This window comes from Periplaneta americana, chromosome 12 (genome assembly GCF_040183065.1).
Source record: "Periplaneta americana isolate PAMFEO1 chromosome 12, P.americana_PAMFEO1_priV1, whole genome shotgun sequence".
Lineage (NCBI taxonomy): Eukaryota > Metazoa > Arthropoda > Insecta > Blattodea > Blattidae > Periplaneta > Periplaneta americana.
In genome coordinates this window covers 84,703,308-84,728,997 of record NC_091128.1, presented here as the reverse complement: position 1 = coordinate 84,728,997, position 25,690 = coordinate 84,703,308, and the positions used below count along the sequence as shown (strand labels likewise).

The 25,690-nt window shown below is 37.5% G+C and overlaps 1 protein-coding gene across 1 annotated transcript in view; it reads right to left on the bottom strand.

Moving 5' to 3' along the window:
• The window catches only part of LOC138710641 (uncharacterized), a 560,146-nt gene that overhangs the window by 339,623 nt on the left and 194,833 nt on the right, over window positions 1-25,690 (bottom strand). Inside the window, exon 3 of the mRNA XM_069841677.1 lies at window positions 21,125-23,445. Within this exon, the coding sequence (XP_069697778.1) occupies window positions 21,125-23,445 (2,321 nt within the window). The remainder of the gene's footprint in view (window positions 1-21,124; window positions 23,446-25,690) is intronic.

The following is a 25,690-nucleotide window of genomic DNA, read 5'->3' as shown; positions in this document are numbered from 1 at the left end:
GCCTGAGATCGGAACCAGTGTGACAGCCGGCTGCACTTGTCTGTTGATCCCAAGATATGACAAATTTCTCACTTCCGGAGGGGAATATGTTGAAAAATAGCGCGACGATTGCTGTATCTGTTCCAATAATTAATATTTCCATGAAATTGTTTTCTTTCTGTAAATGGCACCAGGGAAACTTACTTTTTGACGGTCCTCGTAATTGCGATCGAGTGGCCAAAATTTGGATAAGCACTTGTTTTGACATTATCAACATGTTGGATGAAATATAATTAACTTTTTTATCTGTCCCCGTGAGAATGTTTGCTTATTAATTCAGAGATGGTCCAGAGTGCACCACAGGCACCGGATCAACAAAGCAATGAATGATAATGGAGAACTATTGATATGTTAAAAGGAAATTGGAGTACCTGGAGCAAAAATGATTCTTTGACCACGGACATGCCCAACACAAGTTATAAATTAAGGGAGAATCAACAGGTATTTGAACTCGGGCCCCCTGGCTTTTTATAAGTGCACTACCTCTCGGCCACCGTGCCAGTTGTTAAAATAATGTGACAAAGTTAACAGCTTATCCTCCTCCGTCTGGAGTGAATATTTTTCTTCAAGATGATTGTAAACAAATTTTCTTAACGCGACTTGCTTTGGTTTGTCAGGCAGACACACAAAAGGCGCAAATTCATTAAGCCAGATCAAGTAACGTACAGTCACTCACTCTAATACAGTGCAAAACGAGCTTTCCTCGCTGATAAAAATTTCAGCTACTGAATACCAATGTTTGTTCATTTTCGATGCCAACAACTCCGCACAAATACAAAACTAGGTATACCAACAATACAAAACGCGCTGCGAGGAAAATTTTAAATTTTTAAATATTCTATTATGATCGTTAACAACATGAAACCGTGACATTCATTTTGCTGTCGATTAATTTATGTCTCTGTAGTGCTTATTTATTAATAATCGAGATTGTTGTGTACTTGGCTTTATTCAGAATGTAGACAGTAAAATCAATTTTTCAATAATTAAGTCTTGAAAATAATGAAACTAACACAATGTGTTGATAAAATACTGAATATAGCCTAAATATTGACTTAGGCTTGAAAAATAAACTAGGTCTACTCAAAGCAATAAAAAACATTCAGAACTGAAACGTTAAAAATAAATAGCCTATAAATTAGTCTATGCAATTTTTAGGCTGAGATTCATACACAGAATACAGCTTATAATTTATCATATAGCCATTATAAACAATGTGTTTGGCAAAAATATTCAGTTGTCCTTGGATGTGTGCACTTGAATTGATATATAGAATATAATAATAATCACTGTCATGTGCCGAGCAGTGTTGCCAACTCGATTCTTAAAAACCCGCTATGAAACAGTGCTGAAGTCGCTAAATTACTATACTTCAACGTAAAATGATATTATTTTGCTGCTGGAGTGCTAAAAATACCCGCTAAATTCTTATATTGACAAACCAAATTTAATAAATATTACCAGCTAAAGTAACACTGAGAAACGTCAGATCTAGCGGAAAAATTGTTCAATAAGCAACACTGGTGTCGACTGATACCCCAGATGATAGTGACTGTTGACTCTGACACATGATTAATGAGTCTCTTTTCCGACTGGCTACCAAGTTACTCCACGGTCGCGAGATCGATTCTCGAGATAATCAATTTCGCTGAATACTTTCCGGACAGACCTATACTTCGTTCCACAATGTATGACAGGAGATGTAAATATTACCGGCAGAGGAGGGCAGAAGTAGCCTATATTGCTAATCAACCAATGGCAGGTCTCATTCCACGCTTGTCTTGAAGTTGAGCGAGGATAGAATACTTCAGACAAGCGCGGAATGAGACATCTGCCATTGGTTGAATAGCAATTATCCTCCTCTCTCTTTCTGCCGGCAATGTTTACTTCTCCTGTCAGACATTATGGAACGAAGTATAGTGTACAGTGAAGAGATAATACTCCTTAAACTATAGACACAGCTAGGAAGTTGGTACAGAATCTATTAAGTTGTGTGAGCTTGGACTATATATCTCTACCGAATGAACTTTAATAACGCAGCTCTAAACGTCAACAAACCAGCACAACAAACATGTACAGTTGGGTGAGAACAAGAAACACAATAAGCAAATAATATAAAAAGACACTAATTGTCGATTAGAACTTTCGTAATTTTCAGTGTAAAATAATTATTCACGCATACAGTACGTATAAAAGTAACAAAACAAACACATTACAAATACCTACACAGTGGACATATGTCTAGACTTGTTGCAATACTTAATAATGTAAATTTTCTATTTGTTAAAAGAATAGGCCTACTCCTATGTTCAAAAAAACCATTTCTATTCGGGAAAAATTAGTTCTACGTGGCAAGACGTGTCTGCAGAAAATCTGAAATATGATACAGATACAGTACTTCTTACTATATTATTGTGAATCTGATAATGTATCTCTTATGTATCACAACATATTAAACCCAAAATTCTTTTCATATTTGCTTTAATGACTTTTGGGACTTGTCGTGTGGATTGGTGTGGATTGGTAAGCCTAAATAGTATATATAAATACTTGAACAATATTATTCTTCCACATATTTCACGGCTTCAGTCACTTCCACAGTTCTGGACTGCAGCAGAATAATTTTTATAGGCAATTCAATTGTTTAACTGACATAATTAGGAACATTAAATCCAGACGTTTGAGATGGACGTATGGACGAATCCAGAAATGCATATAGAGTGTTAGTTGGAAGATCGAAGGGAAAAATACCTTTGGGGAGGCCGAGATGTAGATGGGAGGATAATATTAAAGTGGATTTGAAGGGAGTGGAATATTATTGTAAAGACTGGATTAATCTTGCTCAGGACAGGGACCGATGGCGGGCTTATGTGAGGGCAGTAATGAACCCCCGGATTCCTTAAAAGCCATTTGTAAGTAAGTAATTCAATTGTTTAAATGAATATTACAACATATCAACATTACATTACACATATATCGAAAAAGAATTAAGTATACTTAACTTAGGTTTTGAAGAAGACCGTTTCCCATGTAAAGAGAGACATTTCGTGTGTTTTTTTCATAGCACAGTGTTCCTGAACCACTATTCGTTTTATAGATTAAATTTCCACATTATATAATTTCCGGTAAAATGTTTCTCCATTTGTTTCTATGGTTACTAGCAAGTTCTTAAAGTACTGCGTTCAACTGCTTCTCAAATATAGGATTTAACTTCTGTCACGTTGAAAACCACTCATTAAACTGCACGACTCCACTGCCAACTTTAGTACGTAATGAAACTGCTTAATCTTACTTAATTATGGCTTTAAGGAAGCCGGAAGTTCATTGCAGCCCTCACATAAGTCCGCCATCGGTCTCTATCATGAGCAAGATTAATCCAGTCCCTAGCATCATATCCCACCTCCCATCTATGTCTCGGCTTCTCCAAAGTTCTTTTTCCCTCCCGCTCCTCAACTAACACTTTATATGCGTTTCTAGATTCGCCCATACGTGCTACATGCCCTGCCCATCTCAAACGTCTAGATTTAATGTTCCTAACTGCTTAGTCTACTGTGCATATTATTGTAATGTAATGACGAGTCATCCACCCATAATTGCGATATACTGTGAGTTGTTTATATGAACAGAGTACAGTATGCTAGTGCAGTTAAATCTATATATCTGGCTGCACTCAACGTGAAAACAATGTTTGGTACGAACTTCCTAAGACTGCTAATAAACAAATGTTCCACTGCAGGATAGCAAGTAAGTCATGCAGAACTTCACGCATTTGTTAATTTGAATCCATTTCCTTAATTTTATTTACAGGTTTGTAGAAAGTGAGAAATTTAAAGCTTACTCAAATAATGCGTTTATGAGGAGAGGAGTGAGCAATGTCACATTCGTTGTACCCAAGGAAAATTTAAATTATGGTTTATTTAACGACGCTCGCAACAGCAGAAGTTATATCAGCGTCGCCAGTACGCCGTAATTTTGTCCAGCAGGAGTTATTTTACAAGCCAGCAAATCTACTGACATGAACCTGTCGCATTTAAACACACTTAAATGCCATCGACCTGGGCCGGGATCGAACCCGCAACCTCGAGCATAGAAGGCCAGCACTAAACCAAGTACCCAAGGACGAATTCAGAGTAGCTGAAGTGCCCCAACCGACTTCAAAAGTCTTCCCCCCCCCCTTCGGGGATATCTGGTTTAAATAATCAATTTCACTCGTAACTCAAGTTTAAGGAATGTCGGATAACACTAATGAAAACAGAGTTCCTTGCTGCGATACATATAGTTCTAGATGACCTATTTTTTTTCAAAAGGTGGTTTGTACTTCAAAGACTGCCTATTAACACAATCCAGTCACCGGCGTACCTCAGATTTTAGCGATCTGCACTCGTGAGTTATAAACCCGCTTGAGTTCATTATATAGCTGAATATTTCAGAGGTATTTTCCGAAATTGTAAAGCGTATGTCATGTAATACTACCTCGCTATCACTAATTCCACCAATGTTAGAAAACCGTGCAGCTGATGCAGCGTCGTTAAATAACCTATTAATAATCAGCTTATAGGCACTACGTATTTTTATTTTGCTTCAGCTGTTAAACTTGAAAGCTGATAATAAAAAGTATTATTATTATTTTTATTATTATTATTATTATTATTATTATTATTATTATTATTATTATTATTATTATTATACTTCGACATTTAACAACGCTGTAGGCTACCAATTATAGTGTGGTTCACATAATATTATTTCCTAAGATGTTAATATGGCCGTCTTTTCAATGTTCCTAACAGCTCTGATCCCTATATCAGATTGGCCATTCCCATGTTATGAAATGACAACATATAAAAGAGAACAACCACTAGGATCTCCACTGTCCAAAGCGAATTTTTTTTGGTAACGACCGCTAAATGGAAGTACAGCTGCAAGCTATTACTCCATGCAATTCTATCAGGGTGATAACGTGATATCTTTTGCAGTCGCTAGATGGCAGCATAGTGAAATTGATAAAAGTTGTCCTGAAAGTCCATTAGGCTGATAAATCTGTTAAATGTGATCAGGACTAACATTTACCAGATATCACCAGAGTAGGTAATATCACAAAGCTATGTACTGAAATAATGTTGATAATTATATGTTTATGATTGACTGATCTAATATTAAAATGCATTTTGTCTGGCAACATGAAATTCACTGATTTGACAAAACAGTTCACGATACATGAAACCTAACTAAAAATATTTTTTTGTTTGACCACATGAAATGATTAGTACACATTCCGAAAATCGAATGCTACTTTAAAATGTGTGTCGATTATTTAGCAATTAATTATTAGTATATTATTTAGTAATTATTAATTACGTTCAAATTTAAAATAGATAACACTCCCTAGTAACTTTTTTTAGTAGGTTATTTCACGACGCTTTATCAACATCTTAGTTATTTAGCGTCTGAATGAGATGAAGGTGATAATGCCGGTTAAATGAATCCGGGGTCCAACACCGAAAGTTACCCAACATTTGCTCATATTGGGTTGAGGGAAAACCCTGGAAAAAACCTCAATCAGGTAACTTGCCCCGACCGGGAATGGAATCAGTAGTAATTTTCGTTTCATAAACGTTTTAGTGTATTCAAAGGCAAACGATCCTGTTTTCAACATAACAGTTGGAAATTAACTGCCAGTTGTAATATTGCCAGTAGAAATTTAGAAACAAAGTTGACATTCGAAAAGAAATTTCGACCTGACAACCTGACAACGAAAAAAATGCTATAATCCACTATTAACATATGTATTAATAGGGGAAAAAATGGTTAGGTTTCACCAGATCCAGACTATACTATGTTCGTTATTCAGCGTCTAAAGTAAATGTGACAGAAATATAAGGCCGAGGATACGCCATAGCACTAACTGATTTTCGTTCTATACTGTAGTTGGCGAAAAAAATCTCGGAAAAACCCAAGCCGGAACTGAACACACGCAATAATAATAATAATAATAATAATAATAATAATAATAATAATAATAATAATAATAATAATAATAATAATAATATGCTTTTTTCTGGCGGAACGCGCCGGGATGCCTTATGTTGTATTTTTCGTCATAGAACGAAGAAATGCGATAATAATTATGCTTTAACATAATTTTTCTTTTAACTCTGCTTAGGCCTCGAAAGTCTTAAAAAGTTGGAGAAAAGGGAAATTAAAAACGACAAAATTTCCGTGCACTGGACAGTAATCATCTCTCCGTTCGCACAGAGTTCCAACACCTTTTTCTAGAAAAGAAAAGCGATGATGATATGCTGAAATTAAATGCAAAACATCACTACACTATATAAAAATATCCTATAGCATATTAACACCATTCAATCCCTCTTCCGTCCAGAAAAATAGTTCGAAGTCATCAATGATTATACCGATGTGTCAAGGATATACCGTTATACTATTTACAACATTCTAACATGCTAAGTTTTATGAGTTTATTTTCAGGATACGAAACGAACTGACCTGTAGAACCCGTTTCATTTTAGCTAAAAAAAAAACAGTGTGGCCATGACCCGTTTTTGTCTCAGCACACAAACTCTCACTAATAAAACACATCTATCATAAATGTAGCAAATAATTGCCTCGGTTTTAGCTACTAATATGAATTAATGATTTTCATTATTGAGAACGAAGTGTACGCTTACATTACAACGATTATACACTGGTGAAGTTCAGGGCAAAAACATTACATCTAGGTACAGCAATACTGTATACCTCTTAACGTGAAAATGAAATCCGTGAAGAATTAAATGCATGTCATCTCATGAGCTACTGTCACTACTAAGTACATTATGTGCTATCTGTATAAACACAGTGTGTGAAAATATACTACGGCAAACTCTGAGAAGTAGCTGTTATGTCATTTTATGTCTAAAAATGTCTAGCGTTGCATGACTAAATGTAACCCAAACCCGTCCAAATATCTTTTATTCTGATTAATTTCCAATATTTAATGTATAAATACTGTTTTATATGGATTTGGATTATTAAGACAACGAAATTTACAGCTATGAAAAGGAAGAAAAGTGGGAGAAGCAACTTCTTCCATCAAAATTTTCATCACTGATCTTGTAACAATACGTGCAAACATTTTAATATTGCGGCAATGCTAAATTTAAGGAACGTGGATATGAAAAAAAGAAAATAATTACACCAAATAAAGGGAATTATTGTTATAAGACTCTGAAAAAAAAAAATCGGAAAAGTAAATTAAAACTCTTAATAGTTTATAACAAATTTTTTCAGAACTAATATTAAGAACATGGCAAATGCGTTAACATCAGAAGGTATTATTACGAACCAACTGCCAATTACTTTAAAAGATTTTAGGCTACAATCTAGAATTAATCATGGCACTAGGACTTACGGTGGGGTTTCACAATTTTTGTCGAACACATGGGTCCACAAAAACATTTTGTAAGGCAATCGTAATTATGGCTCTCCGGAGCTACATTCATATTCTAAGACAACTTGAATTCACACGCCGTGTATTATTTTTCGTCAGCATATACTCGTATCTTTACATGAAGGGTTCAGGGACATAGTGGGCCAAGAGCCATTTATTAAAAACGGGAAAAGCAAGGGTTAAAGTTAGGTGAATACTATAGTTTAATGAAGATTGACATTATTTAGTTTCAATGTGCATACCTTACATTTGTTTTATGTTTCATTGAATTATGATAGTAATTTAATTTTAATCCTTGTTTCCTCCGTTTTTAATGCATGGCGCTTGGCCGACTATGGCTCTGAACCGTTCATATGATTATTTTATTGTTATGCATTTTCTGTTTCTTTGCTGTTAATTTATTCCATTCACCCAAAATATATTTTGAAATTATATACTTTGTCCTAGAGGCAACCAAATTTACGTTCGGAAAGTTATATAATAATAATAATAATAATAATAATAATAATAATAATAATAATAATAATAATAATAATAATAATAATAATAATAAAATCAATTAGGCCTACCGACCAATCTTCAGAAAGAAGTGTTGGAGATTTGTACAAAGATGGACAATTCAATGATTTTCAAAACAAGTGTCTAGGACAAATCCTTATCAGTATGTCAGTGATAGAGCGCGAGCTTATCGTTCATCAGATTTGGGTTTGATCCCTGGCGTTGACTAACATGGTGGTTCTTGTAATCAAGATCAGAGGATGAAGAACTATTTTCAGCTTACTTAATACCCTAAGGGTGAAACCTAACCATTTCCCCCTCATTACTACACATGCTTGTGGATTATAGTGATTTTCTAGTTTGAAGGTTGAATTTTCTTTTGCCAACTTCGTTTCGAATTTCGATACTGAAAAATACTACAGCTGGTAGTGATTTTCTAACTGTTATGTTGGCAGCAGGAACAGCTGTTGCCGGCAGTGCAAATTCTGAAAATTTAAATTGTTCTAGATTTCTGAACTGATTACTGGAAGGTAGTGAAATTCGAACATACTAATAATTAATTAATATCAGTATTATATTAATTCATAATAGTTATTTTATATGTTGCGTTGCGTTGTGGATACAATTCAAGATTGTAGTCAGATAAGTGTAAATAAATATAACATAATATAGTGTGATACATGCACTTGGGCAGTCGATAGAAAATTTGCACGGAGACAGGAATTATAACTAGAATAGCAAAATTATTAGCAGTAAGTAAATGTTATTAAGCATACATTTCAAAGTGGCATTCGGTTTTCGGAGTTTGTACTAATCATTTCACGTAATCAAACAAAATACATTTTTAGGTTAGGTCTCGTGAATTGTAAACTGTTTAGTCAAAACAATGAATTTCATGTTGTCAGGCATACATTTTAATATTAGATCATATTAATCTACTAATTTCCAACAATGTGCGAGAAGTCCAGGAGGAAAATTATAGGCCTACTCTTTCACAAATTATTGAACCATTTAGAAAACATCTCCCAACATAAAGATGAGATGTAGTAAATAATAAATAAGCAAGACATCATTATTGTTAATAATATATTATAAGTGATACAGTGTTAAAAGTTGTGTAATCAAGATGTTATGCGATTCTCACTGTAGTATTCTCCCGCTTCGCTCAACTTCAGATATTTAATTCCGCCAAACTATTCGTTTCGCCTTACCTTTCCCTGTATTTAATGTATTTCTAGAATCTTTTTGTTACTCAGCTATTTCACGACGCTGTATCAACTATTAGGATATTTAGCACCGATTCTAGAACTTTTTCCTTTAAGTTTTAACTACTATTTTCCTCTCCGTTCTATTTTATAAATATTCAACTTAATTTTAAGTTTCATATTCCCTGAAGCAAAACATGTAAGAAATTGTCACGACGGCAAGCAGAATTACTGCCTTTGAAACACGACTCCGTAATATCTTGTATTCTGGAAAAGACTTTCTCTGCCTACAGGAAGTTCTGAGATGACAAAAGAAGTGGTGACCTCAGAAAACTTGAAAATATGAGTAATCGTGCATAGCAATAAAGTTCAAATGTAAAATGAAGGTTGTGTGTTCAGAGATGATACGAATTTCATAAAGTTGGACAAAGGTACAGTATATTTGTCTAATAAATACATAACATTTTGAAATTGTGTTATTACAACACAACGAGGCTAATTCCAGCTAAAGCTAAAATTTCATCCACTAACGCCTACACCCGGATTCTACACAATTTACATACGCATACGAAACTTTCTCAGCACTGTTCACGGCCATGGACTGGAATGTAGGTCAGGAACGCCTACGGCGAGACACGATTCTCTATCAGATGGTGTTCGTTCGATTCGGAAACTATTTAAGCAACTTCCTGAATCGTTATGGTACTTTAAGAATAACAAGCCAGTCCGTTGAGTTCTCTTATCTCTTTCCTTCATCCAAAATGGATTAGCATACATAATAGACCTATGTGTCGCAGTGTTGAAAGACTTGCTTCCATCCCCTCCGAAGAATAAAATTACTGCCTTGTCCAAAACGGGCTACTCTTAGCTAAACATATTCTAGTCTAAATTTTCACTACTATTAGAAAAGTTCATTGAAGTTCATGAAAGTTGATTAACGAGCGTTAAATTTAAAAAAAAGTACAGTAGAACTTCACTCATTAGGACTAATCCTGTCTGAATTAAGGGAAGTCGCAATTATAGAGAATTTAGTCCAACATTTTTATTTCGACAACTGAAAAAATAATGATGTTGTTTAGTCAACTGTCCGAAGACAGGTTTGAACCTCACAAGTGACACCAATAAGGCATCAATCATGAGGGAACTAAGCCAGGAGATAATGTGATAAGGTGGCCAGTTCCTATCCCCCTTCATTGCACACATATAGGCTAGTTGTTTAATTGCTAACTTAGTGTTTAATCATTCTATTTTAGAAACGTAAGGAACACAAAACATTATTTGAAAAAAAAAGGAAACGAGTTTGAAATCAAGTCAATTACTGCACGGGAAGTATAGTTCCAGAAAAAAAAATGGTCCGACTGAATTTTTGTCATAATCGGGATTGTCGTACTGTATAGTGACTCTTAGGCATTAATTTCATCTTATTTTCAGCTTAATTTCGATCTTTTTGCATTAGTTCTGAAATACTTTCCTGTAATACTATTCGAATAAAACCGCATTGGAAACCGTTGTTAAATCGGTGTGGTATGAATCATGTTCTGTAAGGAGCTTCAAGAGTCGGGCCATGTTTTTGTTTCTGGGAATATACATAGACCCTACTTTAACTTGCTTTCGTAACATATGGAACGCAAAATATTAATTAAAATAAAAAGTGAGTTTGCAATTCTTTAGTCCAATTGTATTACTGCACAGGGAGTAAGCCTACTATGGTTTGGAATTTTCAGACTTTCATTTTTAAAAAAGGTAAATATCTACGTCTGTTTGCTTTGTTGTTCTTAATGAACATTATGACGCATTTCTTTAAGGCAAGATAAAAGTTATGATAGGATTACAGTACACAAATTTAATTAGTGTATCTAAATGCATCTTATGTTGGGTAATTTGAATGTGTGAAACATTAATCTCCAAGTGTCTTGTGGAAATAAAAAGGGGAGGAAGAGCTGTCCGAATTACTGCAAATTCCGAATTAGCAAGTTTTTACTGTGTCTTATTATAACTGTTAACGCCAATGACAAAAAATTCACGACCCATCAATTTGAAAATCGTTTAGTTCACGAAGTTTATAATGCAGAAGTACACTGATTGGTCAGTCATAATAAAGATAGGTAAAGTCATCCGCATTAGAGACCATGGAGGCCCACAGAGTGGCGAGAGGTTAAGGCTCCTACCCGTACAGACAACAGACATTAATGACTATCTGGAACCTGTGGTAGATTAAGAGGGCGTGAGTAGTTTTTTCTCAGTACTTTCCCGGTAGATTAAGAGGGCTTGAGTAGTTTTTTCTCAGTACTTTCCCGTTTCTATTATCTAATATTATTTGAAATATATTAACATTCTATGTATTTTAGCTTAATTCTGCTACATAATTTATCTCAGTGTTTAATTAATAGTTCATAGTATTTTGTTGTTTAATTCGTAAATAACTCTTGTATATATGTAACTCTCATCTAAATCAAATTGTTGAATTCTTTGTAAGTTCATGCATATGTATATACACTTTTTGCTGGTTGAGTGGAAGAGAAGACCTTACGGCCTTAACTCTGCCAGCTAAAATAAATCATTATTGTTATTGTTATTGTTTCCCCTCATCATGATCAATATTGTACCAATTATCCTCACTTTGCGAGGTCCCGAGCCAGGCCTCCAGAACAAATGAAAAATGGCTGGAAGTTGTACACATTGTGTTTAATAAAGGCACTAAATGGAAGTAGTGATGTCAGTCCTGCGTGCCCGTCACCTTTACCCCCAAGGAAATACCCTGGTACCCATTTCTGTTACAGGTACAATAAACCCCAGGGCCAATGTGCGGCCGGAAGGATTATACAAATTCAGAAAAAAAACATGATGCCACTGGGGATCGAACCCGCGACCAACCAGTTTGCAGCATTACTCCTTAACCGCAATGCTACCGCCCAATACTAAGGATAGTATAAAATAATTATGATAATAACTGTTTGATGGGTACAATCCTAGATCATATATAGGCCTACTCCAGACATGTAGGTCGGCCTTATAGGCTTTCACGTTAACAACTTTTGTCAGGTTTACTACGCTGCCATCTAGTTGTTACATAAGGAGTCACGTCATAATTCCCATTTGAATTGCATTAGCGACTGTACTGCCATCTCGTGTTCTTTTACGGCGGACGGGTGGCGATCCTGGCGGTTGTTCTTTTCAAAGTGCTGCCGATTTTAACATAGCGATGACCTATCTCTTACATATATGATCTAGGGTACAATGTTAATATAGGGCCTATTACGTTTCCATTTTGCTACCAACTACCACACAGTCCGTGTACTTCCGAGTGCTCTCATCTACCGGCATGAATCCAGTATTAAAGCTCATGAACCCTTTTTCAGATATTACCATCTAGTGGTCATATATGAATAGTCTGTAGACATGTCCACCGTGTACAACTATAAATTCAAGTCTTGATACAAATGTCGTAACTAGATTCCTTGTCATTCATAATCGAGGAAACCACTAAACACCACAGTCGGATTCGTCGACCCGGGAAATGAACCTGGAATCTCTAAAATGAATGCAAGTCTAGTGTTTTAAGACTGAGTCACCTCGCTCAAGGTTTGATTTTGGTAGAATACAACTGTGAATTATGGGAAAAATTTCGACAACTGTGAATTATGGGAAAACTTCGAAAAACTTCCAAGCAAGTAATCAATCCCATGTCGGAATCGAACCCACGCCCGGGTGTAACTCTTGCTTAAGTTGATGAAGTGAATATAAGCTCTATTAGTAATAAAATTTAGCGTTTCATATTCGTCAATTTGTGTTCATCAAGGGTGGCAAAGTTGTTCATACTTTTTAATCAAGAAAAAATCGAGAAGAAAATAAATGTTTTCAGGCACATATTACTCGTATCAAGTAAGTTCACAGTTCATGATTATTCAGGTGTGAATTGACCGTGGGGCTGTTTTTGTCTTCGAAATATCTAGAAGGGAAAGAAGACTGTTAGCTAGGAAATACGTTAACGCAGATCCGCTCCTATATCCGTAAAAAGAGAACTCTGTCGAAAAGAAAAAGTGTTAACGGACTATTTCGGCAAGGTGTTAATCTCTTTGAAGGCGACGAAATGGAACTGTTGGTATTTTTATTGCTGTGGTAAAACCGTTTATGATCTTTAGTGAAAGATTCTAATGCTCCATGGGACTTTCACTGATCTAAGTTTTAAACAAACCTCTGCAATATCATATTTATGACTAATTTCGTTTTAACCGTGTTTTCGCTTATCTGTGAAATGGCTTATGCCCATTACTACGGATAATTGAGAGTTCTATACTGTCTATTTTTTTATTCTGACCGTCGCTTCGGATTATCAAACCGTCATGTAAAAGTTTTAAGTTTTGAAGCGCGTACTTCCCGGAAGAAGGGATCGTTAGAAGTACTGAATAGAGCCAAAGTCCTTCTAGTAAAACTGTACACTACAGTTTTTTTTTTGTGCGTGTGTGTCAGGCACGTGTGCTTTGCAGTTTCGATGCTTTTCCATCACTCTAGGTGGCTTCGTGTGTGGCTGTGTAGTTCCTAGCCGTCCCTGTTCTTTCGTTCAATGACTGGCTAAACCAACAATCTGTGAAAACAAACAGAGTGTGGGTCTGATCACTGAACCACGAAAACGAAAGCTCTATTGATGTTGTTACCCCACCCGGGCTGCAATGAATAAATGAAGACGGGGGATGGCAGGACATACAAGACTACTAAGGGCTATTCCACCCCCGATCCGCAGATATCGCACCTCTAACCACAACAGTCCAACAAGCTGCCTTCAGCTGTTTTTTCGCCATATTAAAAATAGAGAACGGGAAATAAGTATGTCTAACAATTAGCTAGTTGTTGAACGACCTCCAACTAGAAAGCGTTCACATTTGACGACTGAGATATTTCAAACAAAAAAGTTAATACAATTTTACTCGTTTTTTCTTGCTTTTCGAGATAAAAATTGTTTCATATTACATATTTAATAGCGTGTTTTGGCAAAGTCATTGATTTAATTCCCAATATGCTCAGTCAATTTATGAGATCAGTGTATTATGATAATAAATGATTGAAAGAATTTTAATCTTTTCCATTAAGGGTAATATGTACGTGAACGACCAGGAAAATTATCAGAAAATGCAGGCTCTAAATTTCTAGAATTTTATAAGGAAAGGAACTCACAATCGGACAAAAATTACAAGATACCACAACAAGACTTATCAGAACTTAAATATCTGATAAAAGTATAAAAACGGTTCGGTTACTAATAATATTTTTCAAACCAGTTTTATCAGAGTATGAAAAAAAAAAAACAAACGAACAAAAACTTTCTGCAGTTACATCATTTGGTAACCATAACATTGTTATGGTCTCTCTGACATCTTTAATATTTTTTATTACAGTATTAAACACTTATTTCTGAAAAATAAGACTACTCTCAGACATGTAGGGTGCTATTCATAGACATTTCGCTAGCCCGGGCTACGAGCGTGCTAAACAAGATTCATATCATATCATATCGCTAACACTGGTTTATGAATACGAAAAACGTTAGTTCGCTGATCATCCACCGAAAGCCCGCGCTAAGAATGTCTATGAATACGGCCCTTAGAGTTGTTTATTTTAATACAATTAATTTTTTATTATATTAAAGTTTACATAATGTTTTGAGACCTAATTTTTCTATTTTCAAAGAAATGGGCATTATTGTAGACTACCTTTTGCATAAATGCATGTTAAATCAGTGTACAAAATTTGTATAACATTATCTCTAATGGTTGTGGAGTTATGAAATAATATATGTGAAAATGTTCAAATTTTGGAAAATTTAATTTAAAGTGAAAAGTGAATCCTAAAAAAAATATTAGGCCTATTAGTAACCTTTTTTATACTTTTATCAGATATTTAAGTTCTAAGAACTCTTGTTGTGGTACCTTGTAATTTTTGTCCAATTGTGAGTTCATTCCCTTACAAAATTTTAGAAATTTAGATCCTGCATTTTCTGATAATATTTGTGGTCGTTCACCATATGTGTAGAAATCTGATCCAGACAAGTGTAACTTTTCGTTCTGAAAAGGAATTTTGAAATGTTACATTTGTTTAGCTCAAATTTCTCCACATTTAAAGGACAAAACTAAAATTCTTTCAATCGTTTATTATCATAATACACTGCTCTCTTAAATTGACGGAGCATATTGGGAATTAAGTCAATTGCTTTCCCAAAACACGCTATGAAATGTTTCATACAAAACAATTTTTATCTCGAAAGAGAAGCAAAAACGAGGAAAATTGTATTAAACTTCTGGTTTGAAATATCTCAAAGAATAACCCCCTGAAATGAATGACATTACTTATGGTTCACTCATTCTCATAATTTCTCACATTATAGTAGAAATATACACATTATAGATTATTGCTTGTCACTTTAGATTTAAGATATTTTAAGTTTTCATTCATCGTCGGGCACTCCCCTTTGAATTTAGGTAACTTTTATGATTGTTGGGTTATTTTATGGCTTTTATTTAATCTTAATTCCCTTGTTTTGGTCAAGCCACTTCTGCTTACTTTTAGATTACTTTCTTGTTACGCATCACTATCCAGTCATTTTTTTGGAGTTTGATTTTGTCTTTCTAGTTTTAGTCACTGTTTCGCCTTTTCAGACATTTCTGTTTGATTTTATTTTTCCTGTTTTGTTAATTGTTTAGGCATTTCTAATCGATTTTTGTTTTTCGCTTTAGTCAATGTTTAGTTATTTCCAGGTTAATTTTAAATTTCTTTAGTTATTGTTGAACCAATTTCAAACATCTATGCATGATTTATGTTTCTTGTTTTAATCGTCGTTGAACCATTCCTAGGCATTTATTTGATTTTAATTTTGTTTTGGTCATTATCGGAAATTTCTGTTTGATTTTAGTTTTCTTGTTTTAGTATTTGCTTAACTATTTCCAGGCACTTCTTCAGGCATGATTTTAGTTCTCTTGTTTTAATCAGTGCTTAGTTATTTTTAGGCATTTGTGTTTGATTACAGTTTTCTTGTTTAGTCACCTTTGAGGCATTTTCAGGAATTTGAGTTTGATTTTAGTTTTCTTGCTTTAGTCATTTGATTACAGTTTTCTTGTTTTAGTCACTGTTGAGCCATTTTCATACATTTGCATTTGATTATATTTTTCTTGTTTTAGTCAACGTTCAGTCCATTTCCGGCAACTGATTTCAATTTTTTTGTTTTAGTAATTTTGTTAGCCATTTTCAGAAACTTCTATTTGATTTTAGGTTATTCTCTTCCTTTGCCTCATTTTTTAGTCATTAACAAGCATTCCAGTTTTATTTTAAGTTTTTTTTTTACATATTTATTTAGTTACTTACAGGCATTTCTATTAGACGTAGGTTTACTTTCACGGCTTTGTGTCATTGTTTAGTTATTTTTAGGTATTTATGTACAGGATAGTATAATCAATATTTTGTATAAATATAAGGTTTTTCACCGTAGAGCTATCGGCCAGAGAATATATTACAGGCATCAAAAGAGCTTTCTGCCTCCTCTGCCCGAGTGGTTGGGAAATCCGCATTTATAGAATGGCACTGCAACTAAAGGCTGCAAAGGGATGACGTGGGAAGAGTAGTCTAGATATTGTTTCTAAGCTGTGTGGTCTATTTTAACATCGGCGCAATGTTAACTGAAAATACAGAGTTCCCTTAACATTTTTCAGTGCACATAGGTATATTTTAGCTTCCAATTATGAAGTGCGTATTTGATTCATTCCTATGCATTCATTCCGAGTGTGATATTTATAAAGAGTGTCAATAAAACGCTTTGCTTCTAAATAAGGTGAGAATTACATTTTACTGCTGACGAAATTCTGTAAATGTCCGAAATAAAGTGGCAATACACGGAAGGTTTGTCTTTCAACAATACCTATACTGATAAGTAATTTGCGTACTATACAGAATTAGTAATAATCCGTGGCGCTATAGCCTATGAAGGGCCCAGACCGACCAGCCGGCTGCTGGCCTCACGTCCACATGCCGAAGCAGAGGTGGACGATCATCCAACTAGAATGGAGGTATCATGTGGTTAGCCGTTTATAGCTGGCTTTCACAACCGGATTTCGCTCCCTATCGTAGCTCCCCAAGTGCATCACGATGCTGGGTGGGCCCCGGTCCCATACACTGGTCGAAATTTCATGAGAAACTTTCTTCCCCCATGAGGAGTCGAACCAGCGCGCATTCCGTAACGCGAGTCCTAGGCAGGATGCCTTAGACCACGACACCACGGCGATACAGAATTAGTAAAAAGACAATTTCCAAATCGTTATTCCCACTAAGTGCGTATATTACTGAAAGTTTATAATTTTATGTGTATAATATAAAACCCGACTAAATTGCAATAACAGTTTACATTCAAACTTAACGAGTCATTTTTTCTTTGTTGCTGCAAATGTTAAATTTTTTAGTGTAATTTTATAGGTCGGTCATTAAAATTACGGTCGTAAAATCGAATCATAATGGAAGGATAACGAAGAAAAGCATTCCCAATAGCGAACTATCCGGACAATACGAACTTAACAGGGGATCGAATCTCGTCAATTGGATAAGTTACGGATGGATCTCAATATTCTATTGAAAATGTCATTTTATTTAGTTTACGAATACACTGCGATTAATTCAGTGCTCACCCCTTCTATCGAAGAAGAATTCGATAAGATAGAGCCATCCGCTAACACATAAAATGGTCAATGAGAATAGTAAAGCCATATTAGATACAGTTAAGTCTCTTCTTTATCTTCTTGGTCACCGTATAAATGAAACTGCTCTGGTCTAAATGAAATGACAACTTGATTACAAACATCAGAAAAAATGTCTTTCAATATTCTCTTCACTTTAAATTATTGCCAAGAAGTCTTTCTCTTTTTTCTATAACGTTTTCAGATTATTATTATTATTATTATTATTATTATTATTATTATTATTATTATTATTATTATTCACCAATTACTTAATTAAAATTAATTTATTACAGACAACACAACAGAAACTTCTTAACATGGTATATCTCATACTATTGTTTCTTGTATTACGGGTAGACTACATTTGTTGCCAAAAGTTAATGTGACAAAAATGTGTTTCAAGTGCCTTTGGTATCTCTTTTGCAGCAAATCAAAATCAGTGAACCTCTAACTTCTGTTTCTAAATCTATTAATACTGGTATTTCGTAACCTTCAATTAAATGAAAGCAAAAACAATAATCTATAAAATATGCTTCCTTCTTTCGTTTGTCAACCAAGTTAATACTTGGCTTGGTATAATCTAGTTAGTGTTCTGGCAAAGAACCGGAGTAGGATTGTGTGGAAATGTACAGATGAATTTAAATGCTTTCACCAATTGCTGACACGAAGATTTTTTCAATCTGGTTACGCCTGTTGGTTTAGTCAGTGACGACGAGTCTGGCACCTAGGGATGACATGATGGATCATTTCGCCTGTAGCGTGACATGTTCAACAAAGCCAGCAAGATTTTCATGATGTACTATTTCTTTTCTGTAATATTATGTCCACAGTCTGATATCGAAAAACACATCACGAAACCACAGTTCTCTGCATAGCCTATACCATGATTATTATTTATTATTATTATTATTATTATTATTACTATTATTATTATTATTACTATTATACACTTTAAAATAAACTTCAAAATACTCCAACAATCCATTACTTGAGGAAGGAAGGTACACTTTTATGTGTCAAAAATAACATTTTTAAATTTATTCATTTTTCTTTGCAGATTACACGTTCCTCTATATTGTTATCAAAGAATTTTTAGATATCTTAAGAATGTCCGAGATAAGTCCTTTAACATTCATGTCTATTCTCTAGCCTTAAATTATCCTTTGTGACTCGTTTTCCAAAGCTTTAAATTTTACGTATGTTTTCCTGATTATTAAAAAAGTTTACATTTCAATCAACCCTGGCGTGTTTGTGTGTTTGACATCTTAACAGCATAACGTAGAATCTTAGCTATATCATTTAGTATTTATTTTTAAATAATAAAAATGTTAAAGTTATGTCTTGTATAGAAATTAAGACTTTTTCGCTAGAAATAAGTAAAAGATTTCAGTTTATGTTGTTCATACAGTTATTAGAACCACTTTAAAATAAGAATCAGTAACAAATTTACAGATTTGTGGGGGAAAAAAAAAAAAAAAAAAAAAAATCAGGAAAATGCATGATTAAAATACAACTGTTACTCAAAATTTAGAAAATTAATTAATTGTAATCAGTTCCTTAATAATATTAAAAATGCAGACTAAAGCAGAAGAAATGTATTGCAGGTTTGCTAAATTTCATTTCACCAGGATCGAAAGATTCTGCGATACAAAATGTTTTAATTACACTCAGTAATTTATAAAATTGAAAAAGTGTACCGTCACCCTTAAACAAATATACAGTAAACACGTCTTCATCATGTGAATAAAATGGCCAGATGCAGGATATCACGACAAATCCTTTATTACCTTCCTGAAGGTAGGATCTTAGCAAGAAATTGAGTGAGAATGTAACGAGCCACTAGGTCAAACGCTGGAAAGAATTATTATTATTATTATTATTATTATTATTATTATTATTATTATTATTATTATTGAGTGTAATTAGTTACCACTGCCACCGGGTATATACCCATTGCAGTGTGAATAAATACATGCATTATTATTATTATTATTATTATTATTATATTATTATTATTATCATCATCATTATTATTACTATTCTTATTATTAGTATTATCATTATCATTATCAATATTATCATTATTATTATTATTATCATTATTATTATTAAAGTGTATAAATATGGATAATTGAAATAAATAATCATACTGAGTGTGACTTTAAATAAATAATCATACTGAGTGTGACTTTAAGCTTTCTCTTGCTACCGATCAGCTGATCTATGACGTCACTACAAACCGTGGGCTTCTGCTTGACGTTCACATAATACGTAGGCTACTTAAACAGTCATATCAGTAGCACCCCACACATCACTCATGCATCGAACTATATAAGACAGAAGAGAACGAAACTATTTCGAAGTCTGGCTGGATTGTACATACTGTACTCGATACTCCCTCGGTACTTTCCTTTAAAACCCGGTACATAATTATCACACTGGTTGCGTATGAAGTCTTTGTTCTTTTCTCAATAGCACTACATTTTTGCATACAAACAATAGTTACGAGGCGGGTCTAATCTGCAGCATAAAACACCCAACTAAACGTCAGAAAAGTTGGGGAAGGGGCGTGAGCGTCAATTTACGAAAAGTAATTGGTACGATAGGGCAAGTACTGTATGAGAAAACGCGAGTTTTCCTGACTAGGCTATTTTTTCCTCTATATTCCCACGTGTACTAAATTGTCTTCACACAAATTCAGGCCAGTTAAATATTAAAACTCGTTATTAAAAGGCACCTAAATGTAACTACATACATTACATCTGCCTACTGATGGCTTCAATGTCAAACGCAGCACATTAGTGAACACCATCATCTCTGAGGACTGCACTGTTTACCAAACCTGAACATGTGGGCTCATAGCTTGAACAGTAACGCACCGGATTTCCACAAAATCAGTGTTTTCAAGCAAAACACATTAACTATTTATATTTTAGTACACTACTATCGGTAACTTGATTTATACATATTTCTTTTTGAGTTATTATATTGATCATTATTATTATTATACAACTTCCATTTCCTTATCGCCCCCTCTTTCCTCATTCGGACAGCATGAAAAACAAACAATTTACCAATTTTAGAATAGGTATCAAGAAATTATTATTATTATTATTATTATTATTAATACGTATATCAAATAGCGAACGATGGGGCGTGGAGGCGCAACCTATCCACACATCAGCTGATCCGTGACGTCATCACATGCGAGGGGCTGTTACCTGCACGGCTGCCTGGTTCTCCTTATCCAGCAAGAACTCCATGGACTTGGCCCTGGAGTCGGCGGGCGTGATGGGGCGGTTGGTGGCGCCCCCGCCCCCTGGGGGCGGCTTCAGGAGCATGGCGGCGACATGCTGCTGCTGCTGCTGTTGCTGCTGGATGTCCCCCAGGTTCAGGAGGCTGCGGGCCTTCTTGCTCGAGGGGGCGGCGCCATTCTGGATGGGCCTCACCGTACTGACGTGGGTGTCCAGGTCGGTCTCCAGCAGGCCCGGCGGCGGATCGATACACGACATGTCCGCGCGCTCCCGCACGATGCCCGCGTCTGAGGCGCTCTGCGCGTCGGTACCGGTGCCGGGGCGCCGGCGCGGTGACGGCGGCGGCAGCGGCGGCTTGCTCGATACCACCTCGTCGGGCGGCGGGTGCAGAGGGATGATGGTCACGTCCTCGTACTCGGCGGCGTCGGGCTTCTCGACGGCCGAAGGCGTCGCCGCCGCCGCCCTCTTCTTGTCCTCCTTTTGCTTCTTGGAAGAGCCATTGCCGCTGAGGCGGCGCAGCGAGAATCGCTGGAAGAAGCCGCCGAACCGTCCTCCAGTCTTCTTGCCGCTGGAGTCGCCAGCTCGCTGCTTTGTCTCCATGGACTCGGAGGAGACTGCCGAAGCTTTTGGCGCGCCAGCAGACCCGTCACTCGCCGCAGAGACCACGTGACTCCGCGTCACCTCCTGCTGCAGGTCCACTACCACGCGCTCTCGCTCCGCGGAGCCGGGCCCCGCCGGCACGCCGACCTGTATCTTCTGCAACGTCAGCGGTGTTAAGGACGGAACGGTCACGTCTTCGCCTCTCTCGAGGGCGTACAGAGCCCTTTCCATTTCCTCTTGAGGTTCATCATCGCTGTAGCTATCTCTCCAGCTGACCTCCGCGACCACTGGACAGAAATGTACGCCCTTGCCGGTAGGTGGGATTGCTGCTGGTTCCTCAGATTTCAGTGGAACATTCGTCAAGGATGAATGACGCAAGAGATCCTCCAAGTTAGGAGTACTGCGCGCCGCCATGTTCACAGTTCCGTCACTAGCATAAACACATAGGTTAACAGGCTTTCTGGACTTCAAATTCTTTGACGTCACTTCCTTCGACTTTACTGGGACCGTCGTCGTACAGTGGTGTAAGTGGTCCTCCAGGTTGGGGATACTTCTCGCAGCCATGCCCAAAGTATCGTCCCCAGAAGAGAAAAAGAGATCGTCAGACATTAAGCTCTTCGACATTGACTCTTCCGATTTGAGAGGCACTCTCGTCATAGAGGAGTGGCGTAAGTGGTCCTCCAGGTTAGGAGTACTTCTAGCAGCCATACTCAAATTATCGCCACCAGAAGAGAGAAACAGGTTGCCAGACACCAGTCTTTTTGACGTCGGCTCCTCCGATTTGTGGAGAACTCTCGTCATAGAGGAGTGGCGCAGGTCCTCCAGGATGGGGGTGCTGCTCACATCTTCGTCTCCAGAGCAGAGACACAGGTTGTCCGGCACGCTGCTCAGCTGCTGACTGCCCGACTGCACTGCCAGGAAGCCTTTTCCTACTCTCCTCTTCTTCTCCTCCCCTTGCAGCAGACTGGGAGCGCTCTGCCAACAGCTGCTGTTAAATTTAGCCTCCTCATCGCCCCACCCTCGCTTTAATTTTAGCGTCTCATGCTCGGATGTCTCGCTGCTGCTTCCGGCGCTGCTGTCCGAGTAGTAGGACGAGCAGGAGTCCTCGTCCTCGACGATGGTGCCCACGGTGCTTCCCCGCGCGCTCGATGACGTCACGCAGTGATCCCCGAAGCCGCTGTCTTCGCTGAGGTTCTCTGCGGAGCGCTGGGACTTGGACGCGGCAGGGGCCTGTGGCGCGGGGCGCGGCGTCTCCGTCGCGGGCGCGCGGGGCAGCAGGTTGAGGCTGTCCACGCTCCGGAAAGAGCGCAGGCGGCCGTTGGACGAGCGGAAGCTGCCACGCGACGACCACGAGGAGTGCTGCAGAGTGTCGTCCGAAGAGGCGTCGTCGCTGCTGCTGTCCAGCGAATCGGGCGACGCCGAGAAGCGCCATCGCTGCGACTCCAGCGAGTCGAAGCTGAAGTTGGACGCGACGGAGGGCGAGGGCGGCGGGAACGGGTCGGCGGACGCGGAGGCGCGGAACACGTCCTCGCAGTGGCGCTCCAGGCACTCGAACTGCAGCAGGCTCGACGACCGCGACGAGAGGGACGCCGACTCTACTTCTTGGTCGTCGTCGGTGCGCCGCCGACGCTTCTTTGGCACTGCCAGGTCGCGCTCCGAGCCGCTCCACTCAGGCGGGTCGCAACAATCTGCACCGTAATTAAGGAAAGTCATTAATATCAACAGCAACACTTTCAAAAATGGAAGCATGATACAGCCAACAAAGAGTCCAACTGTCGTAATCAGTTCAATAGCAGAACAATATTTAGAATTTCAGAATATATGTACAGCAAATATTACTGGTGTCATCCACTAAACAAATCTAAACATAACACGGACATGAAAACTTGGTTCCTTCTCATTAAGTGCAACCTTCACTATAAATTCACGTCGAAAAACTATAACTACGTGTAGTTGCCGCGTCTGTGGCTCAAGTACTAGCGCGCTGGTCTTCCATACAGGCGGGCTGGGTTCGATCCTCGCCCAGATAGTGATGGAATTTATGAGCAAAGTAGACATTTCAGAGAGGACTTCTCGGGATACTCCTGTTTCCTTCTACCATTCCGCCAAAGTCTCTCCACCTCCCCTCATTTCATCTATCATCTGCAATAATAAAAATAGGCTGGGATGAAGTCCTGGGGGGTAGTACGAGTTTCCGATGCTGATATAAGAAGGGCTTGAAGCTTCGGGTCTCTAGGGCTCATCAGGCTACTCGTATGCGAATGGGACCAGGCTCTATCAGGAGCTGAGATAGGATGGCCCACCTGTCGGACTTGATCGTCGCATATACAGGAACACACAATGAACAAAAGCGTGCCTGAGTGTACAGACCCGTCGCGGATCTAGCCCCCAGTAAAGCCAAGCCAAGCCGAACTACTTACAGTATGTATTAAAAGCTTGGTAACTCCAAGCTGTACTGCTTGCGTCATGGGGAATAATAAATCCTGTCACTAAATAACTGAAGCAAAGCACGGAATCTCGTCGTATTTTCTATCGTGTCCTCCGCCCTTGAAAGTACTGTACACTGAACATACAAGCAACCAAGCAACATGCAAAACCTGCTTGCAGTACCAAAATTTGCGTCCTATAGTCCCGTCGCTATTTCCGGCAGCCAATCACGTTGCAGGTCGGCTACATTTAAACGTGTACGTCTTGTCATTCGCTGCTGATGACGTTATGCACTTCCTAAGGATCGATAAATACTTAATATAATCGCCCGCCATTTTGGCTCTTTCGTTGGCATTCGCAGAAAGCACACGAGGACGTTATTTGCCGCTCAATTATTTGCTCAATTACAGTGCGTTTGATTTATTATCATAGGAGCTGCGACATGATAATGTTTAACGGTGCGGAAAATGCATTCATCTGGTAGCTCGGCAACGAAAGGACAAAACTGGCGAACGATACTATCTACCTATACTTTATAAAGCATTCACTTCCTAAGGTGTAAGCAAAGAGGAAGAGTCACGCCGGGAATAACAGCGTCGCGATTATAACTCAGTGGCGCAGAATGTAAACAAAGCTTATTGCATCGACTACAGCAATATAAAATGTCACTGGAAAACAAATCGAATTGTTACATCTTGAGTATACGCTTTCATTCAGAACGCTCAAATAATTTTCTTTCTTTGTTTCTGTTGGTCCGTCGTTATGGATCTACGGATAGCGTTCCGTGATTCGATCTCCGGCGTGGAAGGATATTTATCTTCATTGTACTGGACTGGATGTTTGTCCATTGTCTTGTTGTTGCCCTTGTCTCCGCGGCGGTCCCGACAAGGTCTGTAATGACTACATTTATAGTGCTGATCAAATTTAATGAAATTTCCCCTCCTACGCTACAGTGGCTTGTAGACGACATAACAATGGAGATAACACAAAAATAAATAAAAAGAAAGGAATGATTCTGTTGACGTTTGACAATTATGCTTACGGTACATTGAAGTTTGCCTTTGGAATGTAGTCGTTTTGTCATTCAACTGCGACAAAAGGTGTGACAAATGAATTTATTATTATCCTTACTGTTGTTTGCAAAATCACAAACGTCGCAGAGCGGTCATCCATTCGGATTTTCTCCAACTATTACTTTCCTATTGTTGCCTATAGGTGAATGAAATGAACGGCAGGAAACAAAACAGAACAAAGCTACCCCAACAGTCATTTTTCGCAAGAATGAACACATTTCACTGAAATAAGATAGATAATATTGTGGTTTCTTAGAATTCCACCCGTTCAACTCTTTTAAGGAGTTTTCAGAAGATAAATGATCTCGAATTTTCTGTGGTTATAGAAGGACATGGAATTGAAGAGGGTAAAGTTTATTATATAGGTTAATAAACAGGATAAAATCTTGTACGCTTCCTAAGAACATAATGGTGTTATCTGTTTCCAATGTCT